This window comes from Thermoascus crustaceus (genome assembly GCF_041956765.1).
Source record: "Thermoascus crustaceus strain CBS 181.67 unplaced genomic scaffold VTN00scaffold_4, whole genome shotgun sequence".
Classification (NCBI taxonomy): domain Eukaryota; kingdom Fungi; phylum Ascomycota; class Eurotiomycetes; order Eurotiales; family Thermoascaceae; genus Thermoascus; species Thermoascus crustaceus.
The window spans coordinates 2616921-2633539 of NW_027192530.1; the positions used below are offsets into that span (position 1 = coordinate 2616921).

The window sequence follows — 16619 nt, forward strand, 5'->3', positions numbered from 1 at the left end:
AGAACCTTCAGGTGCGGGGCCGACAAACCACTATTCAATGGGTCCCCAGGCACAAAGGCATCGAGGGGAATGAGCAGGCAGATCAAGCAGCCAGGCGGGCAGCAGCCAGATCCCCTCAAGGAGGCTCTGGGGAGCTGTTGCTGGCCTATACCTGCCGGAGCTGCACAGAAGTCATAAAGGCCCAGAGGCAGATCTGGCTGGCTCAGGCCCTAGCATGCAGGTCCCAAAGGACCCAGAGAGCCTACTGGCCCCAACAGGGGTGGAAGCAGGACCCTGTCACAGCGGCAGCACCCAAGAAGATAGCCAGCCACTACCTTCAACTCAAGACAGGGCATGCTGCTATAGGCACCTATCTCAAGCAGATACAAGCTTAAGAGTCAGAGGCCTGCAGGGGCTGCCAGGCCCCTAAGGAGTCCATACATCACCTACTGTTTGAATGCAGGCAGTGGCAGAGACAGTGGGGAACCCTCTACCAAGCCCTGGACAGGGCTGGTGTGGCAAGGCCCACTGCAGCAGAGGATCACCCAGAAGGCCAATTACTAGAAGATTCTAAAGCCACAAAAGCTCTGCTACAGTTCCTAGCAGACACTACAGTAGGCTGCCCCCCAGGGGATCTGGCCCAGGCAGCAGAAAGGGCCCAGAAGGATAACAAGTAGGGACTAGAAGCCCTAGAGGAAGCAGAAAAGATTGGAGATGGGTAATGTATAGAGGCAGCCTGGGAACAGACCAGGTGTTGCCCATACTGGCTTGAAAAACAAGGAGAGCTTATAGAGCTCAAAAGCCCTATATAGATAGGCAGTCCAGGGCGAGGAAAAGGTTAAGAATGATCATAGATGGGGGTCTAGCCCCAAGGACTAGATAGGGGCAATAACTCTCATTCTAAACTACCAGTTTAGAATGAGAATTGCAGCCCAGGAATCAGGGTCTATCATAGCTGGAAGGCTCTATATGGACATTAAACTTGATTAATAATAATAATAACTGCTGTATCAGCAGCTTTTAAAACTAGTAGACTAAATAATAAATAGAGAGTAAAACTAATATAGAAAAAAAAGTACTTTTATTGTAAGAAGATTAGCTATATTATTTTATACTGCCTCTGCAAGAAGGCCTTAAAAATTAAAACTTTAAAAGAGAAGAAGAAAGAAGCAGATTATAATAGTATAGTATAATAGTATAGTATGCAGTAGAAGTTAAAAAAAAATACTATTAGTTTTACTAAATATTTATAATTTCTTTCTTTCTTTTTTATATTTTTAATTTTATATAATTAGCTACTATAGTTAATTTATCTTATTTTTCTATATATAAGCACTATTATATAATTAAAAGTATTAATTATAACTTTTTCTTATTTTATAAATCTTTATTTTCTCTTACTATATATTATATATAATTTAAAGTAATAAGTAATTTTATACATATTTAAAATAAATAAATTTTTTTTAAAAATTTAAAACTAAGAATTTTCAGAATCTAGAAGTTTAGATTAAGAATTTTAAAAACTTAAATTAAAAATTTTTAGAACTATTTAAATTTATTAAATCTTTTCAGAATTTAAGAAAAAATATATAAACTATATATATATTTTAATCTCTAATTTAAAATCTTGCTTTAAGAAATAAAATCTCTAGAATCTAAAACTTAAAAAACTAATTAAATAGCTTAATCTGCTAATAAATTTATAAGCTATAACTTAGCTAGTAAGACTAAGATTAAAAAATTCTCTAAGCTAGAAGAATTTTAATATATTTTCTATCTCTTTTAAGAAATTAATAAGCTAAAAATAATCACTAAAACTGAATTTATTACTAAATATTAAAATGATTTAGAAGAACTCTTTAAAGACTTTCTTTGACTAAAATAATAAAGTATATTAAATTAGTTTTGCAGAATATTGTATTAAAAATCTCTGCCAGCAACTTAATATTTAAAAAGTTTAAATTACTAAACTTATTTGTAAAGAACTCAAGGCAGTTTATTCAACTAGCTAGACCTATTAATGAGTATACTAAATCTTAGAGAAGAAAAAGAAGTAGAGAGTCTAGCTGTATAGAGAAGTACTAAGAAGAGCTAAGATGTGCCAGAGTTAAGCTCTAGTGGGCTACTCTTTGAAAAGGCAGTAGATAGCAGCAGAATGGCTGAGAGTGTTTAAGACCTTCTATTGAGCTTAGCCTGTCACATTACCTCTCTTTTCAGAGTGTTCCCTCTCTTTAAGGCTTAAGCTGATACAGAGCTATAGGCAGCTTTATAGGCATCTAGAGCTACTATCTTCAGAAAGTTGTCTAAAGACTTTTAAGTAGATTAGGCATATCTCTGCTACTTGACTAGAGTCTTCTGTTCTCTTCTTGTCTGTTTCACCTTTAATATCTTCTCCACTTTCCACTCTTCTTTACCATTCTCATCCATTAGAGCAGCCAGCTGGGTGTTATTCCAGGCCTGTAAAGGCAGGGGATTCTCAGAGGCCCAATGCAGAAGCATAATATAAAAGATAGAGTGAATTTTAAAGAGTGTGTTCAACCAGCATATATAGAATTTAACCAGCTCTATAACTGTATATTTAGCATTGACTTAGTTAAGTTTCTTAGAGGGCTGGTCTGTTTGAATATTCTTTAGCTTTAACCAGATCTTATTCTCTATTTAGAACTGTTCAGCCATCTGCCAGTGCTAATTAGTATATTGCTTCTGTTGTTTCTGTGCTAAAGCTATAGTAGCTTAAGCCACTTCTGTAGTCTCTCTTATCTAAGCTATAAAGGCTTCTCCAGCAGTGATAGGGCCTGAGCCAGCATGCTGAAGAGGTCTGGCCAGGTCTGCAAGTTCCAGCAAGTCTATGTTATAGCCATATATTGTAAAAAAGGGACTCATACCTGTTAAAGCAGCATTCTGATTATTAATTGCTATTATAGCTATATCCAGCAATTCTTCCCAGTTCTCTTGCCAATATACTACAAAGGCCCAGAGATACACTTTTAAAGTCTGATTTATTCTTTCTGTGGCCCTATTGGTCTTGGGGTGGTATGCAGTGGATAGCTAATAGGTGATATATAGCAATTAGCATATATATTTCCATATAAGGCTGATAAACTGTGCTCTGCAGTCTGAAACAATGGCCTGAGAGAGCCTGTAATAACAGAAGAGATATCAAACTAACCTTCTTGCCACATTCTTAGCAGTTATAGTTGCTATAAATTCAAATATCACACTCTTGAACAATCAATTGGTGATTACTATAATGTTGATTGTCTGATCTGGGCTCAACAGTGGCAGTTCAGTGACAAAATTAATTAAGATCTTAGCCCAGAAATGCTTAGAAATTGGCAAGAATTTCAACAGGCTCTGATGCTTTTCTTACTATATGGCTATTCTTCTACAGATGTTACAGTTGCAAAGGAACCTCCATATATCTTAACTTAAACCTGGCTAGGTGAAGTTCTGAGTTATTAACACTCTAGTTATGTCCCAATCTGGGTAACCTGCTAGATAGAAGTTATAAGTATCTTAAATAATCTTTGTCTGCAACAGCTCATAGTAGGAAACCTATATTTGGCCTCTTCAGCACAAGTGCTTCTCTTTATCAATTAAGTATTCTGAAATGAATATAGGCAGACTCCAGTGTGGCAGCAGTTACTATTCTCCATCTATAACTGCCTGGTAGAGTCTTCAGTACTGTTTATTAGCATTCAAGGCTTTATTCTATAGCTGGTGCAGGTTCTCCTTGTTAAAGGGGTTAACTGTAACAGCGGGCCTAGGACTTCCTAGGCAGAGGCTCATTGGGTTTATCTTGAAGGACAGAAGACAAGGAAAAAGATAGATAATAGGCTGTTACTAGCAATGTTACCATAGGATTGCTATTTGAGTTGACCACAGGATCCTTATTCTCATAGTTAAGGAGTGTCTTTATATACATAGTCCCTCTGTGGGTATTGGTATACCATATGGTATACTGTATACCTGATGGTATATTGTATACCTAATGGTATACCATATACCTTTTAGTCCTTGTATACCATTGATTAGTCATAATTATATGATGCCTATGATGGCTTCTATCCCTTGCAGGGTAACATCCATTATGCAATGCTGTGTTGGGCAGCACTGATTATAATACTACTCCCCCTCTTCTAGCTTTTTGTCCTAAAAAGCATTTAAAACTGGTTGCTCCCTGTGTCTTTAGGTCTGAGCCTTCTTTTCTTATAAGTATCTCTAAATATGCCCTGTGATTGTTATAAGAAGTATCTGTAACAGGCTAATCTGATCCAGCAAAATAGTTGTTCTATCAGGGTTTTTGTATGTTTGGTGTTATTCTTATAATCTTTCTTATATTATGGATTTGAAAAGCTGAAACTGCATCTTATGTACCTGTTGTGGTCACAAATATGAGAAGTAATTTCATAATAATAAAGAATGGGATAAGTTGGAAGGTGCTCAGAAGTTGATAAGGGACCAAATCTGCAAGACCTGGGAACTTATTATATCTTCTTATGCAAAGCTTAATTGTCTTAAATATCAGAAGGAATTCCTTTATAAGTGTGGTTTGAAGATATTGGATCACAATTCCCTAGTAACTGAAAAGTTGGATAATAAAAATCCTCTCACTGCTGAAGAACTTGATAAGTTGGAGTGCTTGGCCAATGAGTATAAGGATTGTCAGCACTCTGAGGATTCATCATTATCTGGTGATCCACAGCTTCTTAAAGGACTTTCTCCTGATTTTGTTGCAGAGTTCCTTGCCTCTGGCAGTTCACAAAGATCCTAGTGAGATGGGTCTTAAAGGCACCTCCTCTTAGGTTGTCCTCTCCTTCTGCAGTATGGCAGGTCTTCTAGTTTCAGACAATCTGGGTTCCAGAGGTAGAATTCTCTGAGGAGTTTCTTATATCTATCACAGTTTTCTATAGATTGTTAAGAGTTCTCAGAGTTATCATACTCTCTCCATTTCAAAAGATATATAAACTGTCTGTTAATTATGCTGCTGTAATGACAGGCCTAAGACTTCTAGAGGTTCGTTGGGTTTATCTTGAAGGACAGAAGACAAGGGAAAAGATAGATAATAGGTCATTACTAGCAATGTTAACACTAGGATTGCTATTTGAGTTGACCACAGGGCCCTAGTCCCCATGATTAGGGAGTGTCTTATATACATGGTCCTTTGACTACCATCTTGACTACCACCTCATGGTAGTCCCCTATGGTAGTGACTACCTTTGACAACTACCATCTTGTGGTAGTTTCCTATGGTAGTTTCATGTGATCAGAGATATTCCTGCAGGGTAGTGTTCTTATCTCATGCGAGTCCATGTTGTCTCATGCTGATTGTAACAGTTACAGCATAACCTAAGAATCTCCAACAGAACAGTAAGAGGGAGAGTCTATTATATAACTATGGATCAAGAGCAACAGAAATAATCTATCTGGACCTTTAATCTATCTGACCTCTTGATCTAATATAACTTTTGATCCATCTATGGTTATAATCCACTGAATAGGTATTTCCAGACAGAACTCATTATATATATAAAGACACTTCTTAGCTATAAGAATTAGAACTCTATAATCAACTTAAATAGCAATTCTAGTATTAATATTATTAGTAATAATCTATTATCTATCTTTTCTTTTGTCTTCTGTTCTTCAAGATAAACTTAATAAACCTTCATCTAAGAAGTCTTAGGCCTGTTGTTACATTAAAATACTTTATAATAATTAAAATTCTAATCTTATAGTAGATTAAGTAGATTAAATATCTTACTTAGTTCTATTTTATAATTTAATACTACTTAAAGAAATAGAATCTATTAATAAATACTTTATTTTAGTAGTTAGCAATAATAAAGATTTAAAATAGTCTAAAAAAGAAATACTAGACTTAGCAATTTTTAAAAATAGAATAGCTTAATCTCTATATTATATAAAAAATAAAAGTCTTTTATATAGAAATAGCACTAATTTAAAAGAAGTAGTATTTAGTAGACTGCTTACTATAAACTAACTAAACTTATAAATCTTTAATAAGCTTTTAGATAGCAACTACTAAAAAAAAACTTTCTAGTTTTTAAAAGAAAATCTATAATTATACAGTTAGAGCTGACTAATAGTACTAGATAAAAAAGATTTTTAAATACAGTTTTTAAATAAAATATGCTATTAGACTTCTACTACCTACTCTAAAAAAATAAAATAAGAAAACTGCTAGCAGAAAGATACTACTAGCTCAATATAATTCAGAATATTAATTAGTATATTACTGTGACGGCGCGGCGCACCTAGGCGGTAGGGTAGGCGGTGTTGAGCATCCCTTCATCTCTGGGATACTGCTGGTCCTACTCGCCTACGTATATCGCGCTACACGAAGCCCTGCAGATTCTTTCCTTTCCCCTCATGCTTTTGATTCTGTATGACAAGCTACCATAGTTTTAGCTAATAATACTATGACTGAGCGCCGTCACAATTACTAACTACTATATATATTAGCAAACTCAGAACCTGTATAATAAAGTTTTTAAACTGTTGTAGCTACTATTTATATTAGATTAGCTATAGAAATATATTTTAATAAACTTTTAAAGCTTTTCTAAGAATTAATATAGTTATAATACTGTTTTTATAGTAGTAAACTATTTAAAGAAAAGGCTAATATTTATTCTATACTATAAAACTACTACTGCCTAAAATATAGTAAGACTTTTTATTATATATATTTACTAGTAGACTAGACCTCTAAACACTATTATATTAGACTAAAAATCTTAATTTATTTTAAACTTTTAAAATAAATTCTGTCAGATTCTAAAAGTTAAGCTGAAGCCCTCTACTGCAGACTATCTTTAAATAGATAGTTAAACAGAGATAATAAACTAATATATAGTACAGTGCTTTAGACTTTTTATTAATTATTATTAGAATAATTATTAATAATAGACTTTACTATAGTAGTTCTGCCTTATAAGTTAATTAAAATTTTATTATTCTTAATTAACTAAAATATAACACTACAAACCTTCTTTAACTAATAACAGTTTTAACTTTTAGATTAATCTATTATAAAATGTTTAAACTGAAATAATACTTAGAAATAGATTTAGCATTTAAAAGCTACCTAAAATTATATCTGAAAACTTATTAAAAAAGCTTAGAACTTTTAGTAATAACAGGCAGACTAGTACTGAAGGCCTGTTAACTTTAAAATAGAAGATATAGTATAAGTATCAGCTTATATCTGAAAGATAGACTGTTCTAGCTGCAAGCTGGACTATCAGATAGCAGGCCTCTATCACATTATTAAACAGATCAGTAATGTCTATAAGCTGGACTTACCAGCCTCAATCCATATATATTCAGTGTTCTTACCAGACAAGCTTCAGAAGGCAGCTACTGACCCTCTTCCAGACCAGATTAAGAACTCTCCCCCAGCTATATGTTATGGCACAGCCTAGGAATCTCCAATAAGACAGTGAGGGGGAGAATCTATCATGTGACAATGGATCAAGAGCAATGGCCATGATCCATCAGGACCTTTGATCCGTCCGACCTCTTGATCCAACCTGACCCTTGATCCATCCATGGTCATGATCCACCAGATAGGTATTTCTGAAGCAGAGTTCAACATGTATATAAGATGCTCCTTAACCATGGGGATTAGGACCCTATGGTCAACTCAAATAGCAATCCTAGTTAACATTGCTAGTAATGACTCATTATCTATCTTTTCCTTGTCTTCTGTCCTTCAAGATAAACCCAACAATCCTCTGCCTAAGAAGTCTTAGGCCCGTCGTTACACTATAGAGGTTAATAGAGAATATAAATAGAAGATAAAGAAAAATTTTAGCAGTCTATCTATATCAGGGGAAGCTGCAGTATAAGATTAAGTGGATAGAATATAATAATAACCTAACATGGTATCTGGCAGCAAATTTTATAGGCTCACCACACTGCCTACAAAGCTTTTATAAGTACTATCCAGACCTGCCTGAACCCTCAAAGAGGCTGAATAAGTGGATAAGATGCTAGAAGGATGGTGAGAATCCAGAGAAGCATAAGAATAACAACAAGCCAGTTATTTGGGCTAGAAACGCCTGCAGGCAGGCATTTTTGAAGAGGGGGGGGGGTGATATAACAGTGTGGTGTGGTGGTGTAATAGGCAGTGGGAGTCAGGGAGAATACTGCCAGCCTTACTTGCCTATATCAACCACCCTACAATGCCTATGATTCCTTTCTTTCTTCTTCATGCTTTTGATTTTGTATGACTAGCTACCATAGTTAATCCATCTCATTTTTCTATGCATGAGCGCCGTCACAGGCAGTATCCCAGAGACAAAGGAATGCTTGACACCGCCTACCTTACCGCCTAGGTGTCTGCCGCGCTGTTACAAATAGTGTGGTTCTGCTTTCAAAGGAAAATTATGATTTAAGAGCTGTAAATGCAAAGAAATAGGAAAAAAGCAAGCAATCAAGGAAGCAGATAGCTTATACTGGGGGTCTATCTGTACAGAAAGGTCAAGAGCTTATAGAAGCTAGGAATCAGGCCCCAGAAGCTCCAGCTGCTGCAGCTGCTGCAGCTGGAGAAGCAGCCCCCCAGCTTCTTTATGCTGCCAGCATGCCCCACCAAAGTGCAGTAATTATGGTATAATAGGTCACAGAATAGTGCAGTGTCCTACTTGCATTAATGTGTAATTTCTTTTGTATATAATTGCTGTTTTTGGGTGGGTTGAATAGCTTTGAATTCAAATAGTTGATGTGGTCGCGTTGGGGGGTGCGCAGCTCGCTTGTGGATTACGTTACAACAACGGCGTTGCTTATGTCAGAATGGCGGGTCTCATGCCAAACCACGTTTATGTCGTGCTTCACCGTACATACTCCGCTCTGTACGAGGAGCGGATATTCATATGCGTCCCTTGTGTTAAATGATGGTTTATAATACGAGGAGAAACATTTCTCCCATACTTCTCAATTCTGCTGTCATTGGACAATAATACGTCCGGGAAACTCATGCTCAATTAATATTATTATATTGTCCTTGGTCAGCATCATGAACGCGCAGATCTACTAAGTCCGGCCCCCACTAATTCATGCTACCTGCGGAGCAATTGTTAACCTCGAGGGCCGCCCGCTGACTACGGAGTATACTAAATAGGTAAAGACCATGCTGGCTGCCTATTCTCTTCGATCCATACATGCTCCTTGATTTCTTCTGCCTTGGCCCTGTTCCCACCTAAATGTAAGATTGATTATCTGGCCAAAGTTCTCTTTTAAATCTCTCTGGACTCATTTGCATTGCTTTACCGTGGGCCGTGCATTATCAATGTGACCCCCCTCGGCCCTCATTTTTAGGCCTTTTCTTGGAGTACAGAGAGAAAGAGTAAGGAAAACAAGATTTTATTCGTTTTCTTACAGAGGTTTTGAGTATCTCTCTGCTCACACTGCGCTTGCGTTTGTGTTTCTGCCAACAGGCGGCGCCGGATCAGCGTTCAAGGTCCCGGAAGATCATGCATAGTTTACCATGTCGATCGGACTCAAAGACCTCTCAGAAATGAACCAAAATAGCTTCTTTCAAGGCGTCTTCCCAATAGACTGCTCAATGCCGTCAGATCGTCTCCCTCCAACTCCTAACCAGTTGTGCGACGAAGCACTGCCGATTAGCTCCCACATCTCTCCTGACTCTTCCCAAGTCAATAAATTCTCGGGGTTTTCATTAGACGTTATCTCAGCCTCGTCTTATCCTGTCCCAGAGCCTACCAACCCGAAAGCAGGTCGCACTGAGGGAGGGAGCCGTCAAACCCTCTATGGAGGTCTCTCAATTTCCGACCAGGAAGAGAAAACCAAGGAACCCGGAATAGCTCGATCTAAAGTAAATAACCAGTTTGTTCAATCAAACAAAAAGTTAAAAGGGGGTTCACCGGCTGTCACCGATGACGCTTCCAAAAAGCGAGGGCGGCCAAGGCTAGAAACTAGAGACAAGACAGCAGCTGAGGTATGTTCCATTCTTCTCGATCATAACCAATGTTGACACTTCTTTTCAGCGACGTCGAACACAGATACGGCTTGCACAACGGGCCTATCGACTTAAAAAGGAGACCACAATTTCCGCGCTGAACAAACGCGTCACCGAACTAGAGCAGACGATTAAAGAGATGAACAAGTCACTTCTTGCCTTCAACGACCAAGTAATAGATTCTGGATTGTTGGCTGCGCAACCAGAATTAGCGCAACAGCTGCGGTGCACAACTGAGAGGTCCCTTTCTCTTGCCAATCAGGCTGTTCCAAGCTTGCACTGCGAAAGCAACACGAGAGATCAGACAGAGTTGGAGGAAGGGCCCAAATTAGTGAAGGGAAAGAAATACTATACTAGCACTCAGGCATCGCGACATGCAACCAATGCCCGCCCTCTCGGATATGTTTTTACGTATGATGATACTAATAGATTTGAAACAAACCGGGCGCCTGATATGTGGAACGGAATGTTAGATGAGCACCAAATTCATGGCAGTGCCCAAGGTCCCGACTCGACGGCCCTGGATGCGAGTCACGTATCTGGCGCCTTTACTCCTGAAACCCGAAGAGCAGCAGACTTTCAGGACCAGCCAAACGTCGAGTAACTATTGCATTCGAGGACCCCGTACACATATAGTTCTCAGGAAACGAACTTTGCACGGCGGCTGCATCGTACGTGCTTAGAGCGCGGATACCGCCTGCTTACGAGTCCGTTATCCGACCATGAAGAAGTGTTTCGAGTATTCAGATTTGGGCTCTGTGATTCAAATAGGAAGCATATGATTCCTCGTTTCCAAAAGCTTCTTAAACGCGGGGCGGACGAAGCTCCAGAGTTCTGGAGTGTTCCAGTCTTCCATACTAGAGGCGCAGGTATGCACTATCCGTGAAAAGATCAACAAGGAAATCCAGTTTATCCTCCGAACATGCATCCAGCTGTAAAAATAAACGCCCCATGAAAAGAAAAGCGTAGATGACCTCCTTGCTGCTATCGGATTCGACGGGGAATGGTTTGATTCGAATGATTTCGAGGGTTTACTTCGAGAGAAGGGTATCTTCCTGGATGGACATTCTTCTTTTGTCGAGTTGTCAGAGAAGAACATCTCGTCGCTACAATCAGATGGACAACAGTCTCCTACTATGATCACTTCGGACGGTTCTCAAGCAACTAGGGATTCTGCAAGGACATCCATTTCGTATGATTCTCCAGGTGCTGTAGCCGAACAGAAAATCGCGTCGGCTGTCCTAGAACGGACACTGGGAGCTCAATTTGTAAATCTTCCCATCAACGTTCCTCGCTGGTGATGGATGTTGCTCGATTTATTGAACGTGAGTACACTGATATTTCTGTTACAATATCGCAATTACTATTACTCCTAGAATTGCGTCATTGAAAAAGACCTTATTATGGGCGACTGCTGACATTTCTGACTTTACTAGACCTTCTCAGGAAGGGTGTCTGCCTTGGACTTGCACCAGGATTCCGCAGACGCGATGTCGAAGCCGCACTTAATTTCGCAATACAGGAAGCATTTTGAAATAGATGCACTCTACCAGTTCCGTTCAGGAAACCTGTTCACCATACTCCGCTCTTTATTGTATGTATGGCTTTGCTACTTCTAATGAATGTGCTGTAGGTTGTTCTAAGTATCTTTGTAGTGATTAAACCTCTGGATTCAATTCATCAATTTGGTCTACTACGGAACAAGAATGGATTGGCAACAGGGTATATGAGAATCAAATACCGAATATGGGCTCTTCGCTACTGCCTAACATAGTGCAGATGACAAATGAATATGGCACGAGTTGCTTAGACAAATTATCCCTCAATGATGTATCTATCCAGGATAAAACGGTAGCGCATATCACTGTCGTAGTCTCGCGTCTATTTTATTACAATTACACTTAATTGAATAGGGGCATAAGTAAACCAAATACCATCCAAGACAATCCAAGAGCATCTATTGCTGGGAAACGCGATGTCGACCCATTGCTACGCTGCCTTGTGATCAATTACTACACGGCTTTTACAATCTTCTAAAAAGGTTGATGATACCATTTATCAATGCCAAGTACGGTAAATCATTTAGTATTTATTGACTGGTATGCAGTTCTAGCCACATTACACTGGCATGTCTCCTCCAAGATCCTTCATTTGTATAGCGGGGATGCAAGAGAAATAACACGCGACGCAACGGGAGCCGAAGAAGAAATCAAAAAAAATTCATTCATAGTAACCGTAGCATCCAATAAAGTTTGGTCTCTTGAATTTCAATTTCCGGAAAATGGGTATCGCCAATTACCTTGTAAAGAGGAAAAGAAGAGAAAGACTCAACAACGCAACTGGAGAAATTTTGTTGGAGAAACGAGATCCCCATAACATAAGAGCATGTAAAAAGGCCATCAGCGATAATGCAATCACTAGACACAAGTCATAAATCATAAAAAAGAATAAAACAAATAAGAGTACAGGATTGAAAAGAAAAGTAAATCTAAGTAGAAAAGGGGAAAAATGGGAAAATTACCGTGTAAACAAGACATTTGTTTTATCTTCCGAAAATAGCGTGGTCTAATGATGCCTTTCGTGCATGTAGACAATAGTAGTCCATCCTTCGCAGCATGACTTGGTCATAGCATGATCACACCAGCAGCATGTCACAGAGGGACCAGGCGCGGACGATAAAACAGAAGAGCGAGTAGAGAATGCTGTCTTGCTCTGTAACCGGGTGGACAAAGCACTATCACCAGTTCCTACAACATTCTTTGACCCTAAGTTGTTCAGCTTGTCAAGATGTCTGCTGCTGCGGGAATCGCCTTGTACATCGACCAACGTGGTAGATGATCCATGGTGTTGGGAATCAAGGCAACTATCTGGGAAAGCTAACTTGGCGTACACTTCCGAGGGCATATCGTGCCAGAATTTGCAATGACAGCAGATGATAAATATTTTTGCAAGAGGCCTCGCTTGCTGGGAGTTGCGTGGCTTTCTGCTGGAGCCACTTGTCGCTAGGCTGGCTGTGCTGTGCATAGCAGAGGCTGTATTATTGCTGAAATGAAAAAGAGAACGTGCACTGTTTATCTGAGATGTCGATCCAGGAGGACGTAGGACGCTTTCATCAGACAAATTAAGCGTTGAACCTGGAGGAGTGGGAGTCGAAAATTGAAAAGACGGCATCTGCTCCAAGGATTCAGCTGTAGTCGACATATTTTCCACAGCTGTATTATAATCTTCCGAAACAGCTCCCGGAGAAGAATTTCTCGATGAGTTCCCTGGCCGGTTTGTCACCTGTCCAATAGCGATCTTATGAGAGTTAAGTTCCGGAATCCGAGGGCTGATCCTTTGTTGGGACGAATGGACTCTTTTCTGAAAAGTGTCCGGACCATTTGTCGTTGATGAAATCCTTGCTGCAGGGTCTTTATATGTTGGACGGCGTTCAGTTTGAGAATCCGGTAGATTTTCGAAGCTTAGAGAAGCTTGATTTTCTGACGGATATGTGGGATCGGCAGCGCCTCGCGAGTTGCCAGAAGTTGGAAGTGCCGCAAACTGCCCTGAAGACTGACTTGTAGTCATCAAATTTCCTGCAGAGGCTGGTGAAGGATTCGTCAGCAACGAGCTTTCTGTGGTCCTAAAAGAGTTCCTTTCAAGAGTTCTAGAGTTTCTGTCCAGGAACTGGGATGACTCAGTTGATTTTGAGCTCTGATGAATAATACCAGAGGGCTTTGAGTTATCCGATTGGGAGACATTTTTTGACTTGTCAGGGGTTGTTCCCTTCTCCCTCCGGAGAAGACGGAGCGGAAGGATCTGTTGTTTCCCTGTCTTGGACTTGGAGTCTTGTAAGTCCCCAGTGAGAACTTGATTTAGAGATAATGTCTGTGAGGCTTGATGGACTTCATTGGTTCCCGTATATCTCTCCAGATCGCGGATGGTCGTGCCAGGGGCCGCGAGTGGAGAAGACCTAAACCTTGTATGACTACGACTGCCGTTCGGAGCCTGAAGCATCGAATTCATTGGCAAACAGTCTGGCGTATGAGCCGTCAATGTCGAAGTTTTGATAATGGCTGTGACATGATTAGCATCTGTCGGGCGCACCAAGCTGTAGATAAAGATCTTGGCCTTACTGTTTGCCACTTGAGAAGCTCTTGTCGGGTCTATAAACGTCCCTTTTTCTTTTTCTTCGAAATCTTTGACCATGTTTTGAGTGGACATTGGACGACTGGCGGAGGCTGTCTCAGAAACTTGGAAAAAAGACTCTCGGATCTCTTTTGTATCTCTTGTAAAATTCGGTTTCTTGGGTATCTGTTCAGAATGAACCCGCTTTTCCCGATTTAAAGCTGCGGCAAATGACAGGCGGTCTAGATCCGCGGAGTGTTTCTGTTTTTCCACCCTAGAGGGATTATTTTCGTAGCCGTTTTCAGCAGGAGTCTGATTGGAAGTTTGATAGAATGCAACAGTGTTCCCCTTAGACTCAATTTTTTCTTTGTCTACAGAACGTAGAAGTCTTGCACTTCCTCGTAAATCAGTGGACTTCGTCGTTGAATGAAGAGAGCGCTGTGATTGATCCATTGGCGGATGACTCGAACACACAGTTGTGTTCCGAGGAGGCAACTCCTTTGATATTGCTGCACCAAAGCGTTCTGGCAAGGCGTTGGACAAACGAGGCATTGTCGAAGTCGTCACAGGGTTCAGGTCATGAGGTGTACTGAGTCTCGTTATTTCCGTCGATTGTTGTTCCGGATTTCCATGGTCGAGACCATTGACAGAGCTCGATCGGGACGCACGTGTCGACCCTGAAAAGATCGAGAGTCGAGACGCGTGTGAAGACCGGGACTCATCTGCTTTTACGCTCGAAGCCCGGCTTGAGCTGCTTAATGGTTGTTTCTTTGTCAGGCGTCGTGATTCCCTCTTCGGTGACCTGGAGTCCCGTTTTGAGTCTGCTTCCTCAAGCTTCTTCAAACGTCTTTCCAGCTCTCTCTTTTCTCTCTCCATACGTTTCATCTCCTTTTTCTGTTTCTTTCGCTCATCATCTTTATGCCAAGAAGGAGAGACACAGATTTCAGACCTGTCCGTTTTATTAGTCTCAGTTGATGTTCGTGCATTTTGCGATGCTGTATTCCATGTCTCGTCATGGGTAACAGACTGCATCGACGTCTGACTCGTGTCTGTGACTCCCGGTAGTGCTTGTGAAGTTTTTAGGGCCGGGAGAGTCCCCCTGCTAAAGCCAGGGATGCCACTGGAAGTATTGATTCCGGGTGACGAGTCAGCCATTGATTTGACGGGTTCAACTTTGTCGGGTTTACCAGCTCGAGAACCAGAGACTGGAGCAGATTGCACATCGATGGATGTACCTCTTGTGAGACTAGTTGAGGTGTCAATGACTTGCTTTGCCTTTGTGCGCGGCAGTGGTTAGCTGGAAGCAAAAAGTTATGCGGTATACACATTGTATGGTAACTCACGTCGCCTTGTTTATCAAGACTCAAGATGCGCTGAACTTGGAGCGTAAACGACAGTCTCCGTGACTGTCGTTTCTGATCCATTCGTATCGACATGGTATCACTAGGTCGACTGAAAGAAGAAATAGCACTGGAAGGGCAGCCGAGCGACTCTTAGAGCTCGGAGTGCTTTGTACAGTACAGGCGAACGAGGAAACTACCGTGAAGGTGAAGCTGTCAAGTGAACGAATGGCCTTTGCTAGAGACTCGTAATGACAAAAGAGAAGTGAGGGACGGAGCAAAGGACAAGAGTCAAAGAGACTGAAAGCGCATGTACAAGAGGAATATGTAAGATTTCAGACAAAGATGCTTCAGGGAGAAAAGAATAACCAGAAGTATACGGCCCAATCGCAGGAGGCTGCCAAAACCGCCGCCTTATGCATGTTTCAGATACAAGTGTCCATTAGACACATAATGCAGTTGGAGCATCCTGGGGTTTCGCGACAGGGGTGGCGGATTGGGCGAATAATTCAGGAAAGCTGCAATCAGTGCGTTTCCAAGATGCATCATGCTCCTTTCAATTGAGCAAAAAAGTACAGGTCAAATAAGCCTACTGTGTATATATATTCTGTGGCTGTCTCTGTTGTATTCACCTTGTGGATAAACAGCCGTCCACGCGGGGAGACGATCCCGCTCCTCGGGCGGTAGCAGCCAGGCGGGGAAGCCTGATGACCACGCCCGAAATAGATCAGACCAACAGAACCTTTTAGGCACCCGACGCACTGACTTCTAGCACCCGAGTATTATTTCCACAAAGATTCTTTTTCTGTATGCAAATCTACATGGATGTGTGTATCATCGAGCAATAGAGTTATCCAGGGGTCTACCAATACGGCGGTGCAATCTGTGGCTGTGACGATTTGATTTGGAAAGCCGGTTGGGACCGCATGTGCTTGCATTGGCTAAGTTAATGATCTTTCACCAGGCAGGAAGTTGTGTCTGAAAATTATGATGCATAAGGGTTTGTGTTACTGCATCATCGGGCATCATAGACCGTCCAGAGTGGGAGACGTGGGCATTAAGAGACCGATGCAGCTTCTCCAACTCCGTATGTATCCCGATCCGGAGTGTCGGAGTTGGAGGGACGACTTTGCTATCTCGGGATCGACGTTGCCAGGCATCCACACCATTGGTTCATCTCGCAGGGC

General features: G+C 40.7%; 2 protein-coding genes across 2 annotated transcripts; one reads left to right on the forward strand and one right to left on the reverse strand.

Moving 5' to 3' along the window:
* Positions 1–9493: 9493 nt before the first annotated feature.
* Positions 9494–10589, forward strand: VTN00DRAFT_7482 (uncharacterized protein; the record flags this gene model as incomplete). The annotated part of the gene is made up of 2 exons (XM_069434230.1): positions 9494–9964; positions 10014–10589. The coding sequence occupies 2 exons, from the start codon at positions 9494–9496 to the stop codon at positions 10587–10589; spliced, it is 1047 nt and encodes a 348-aa protein (XP_069287532.1).
* A 3363-nt stretch (positions 10590–13952) lies between these two features.
* Positions 13953–15516, reverse strand: VTN00DRAFT_7483 (uncharacterized protein; the record flags this gene model as incomplete). The annotated part of the gene is made up of 4 exons (XM_069434231.1): positions 13953–14040; positions 14101–14130; positions 15042–15367; positions 15436–15516. 4 exons carry the CDS (start codon positions 15514–15516, stop codon positions 13953–13955), a joined length of 525 nt encoding a protein of 174 aa, XP_069287533.1.
* Positions 15517–16619: the final 1103 nt, after the last annotated feature.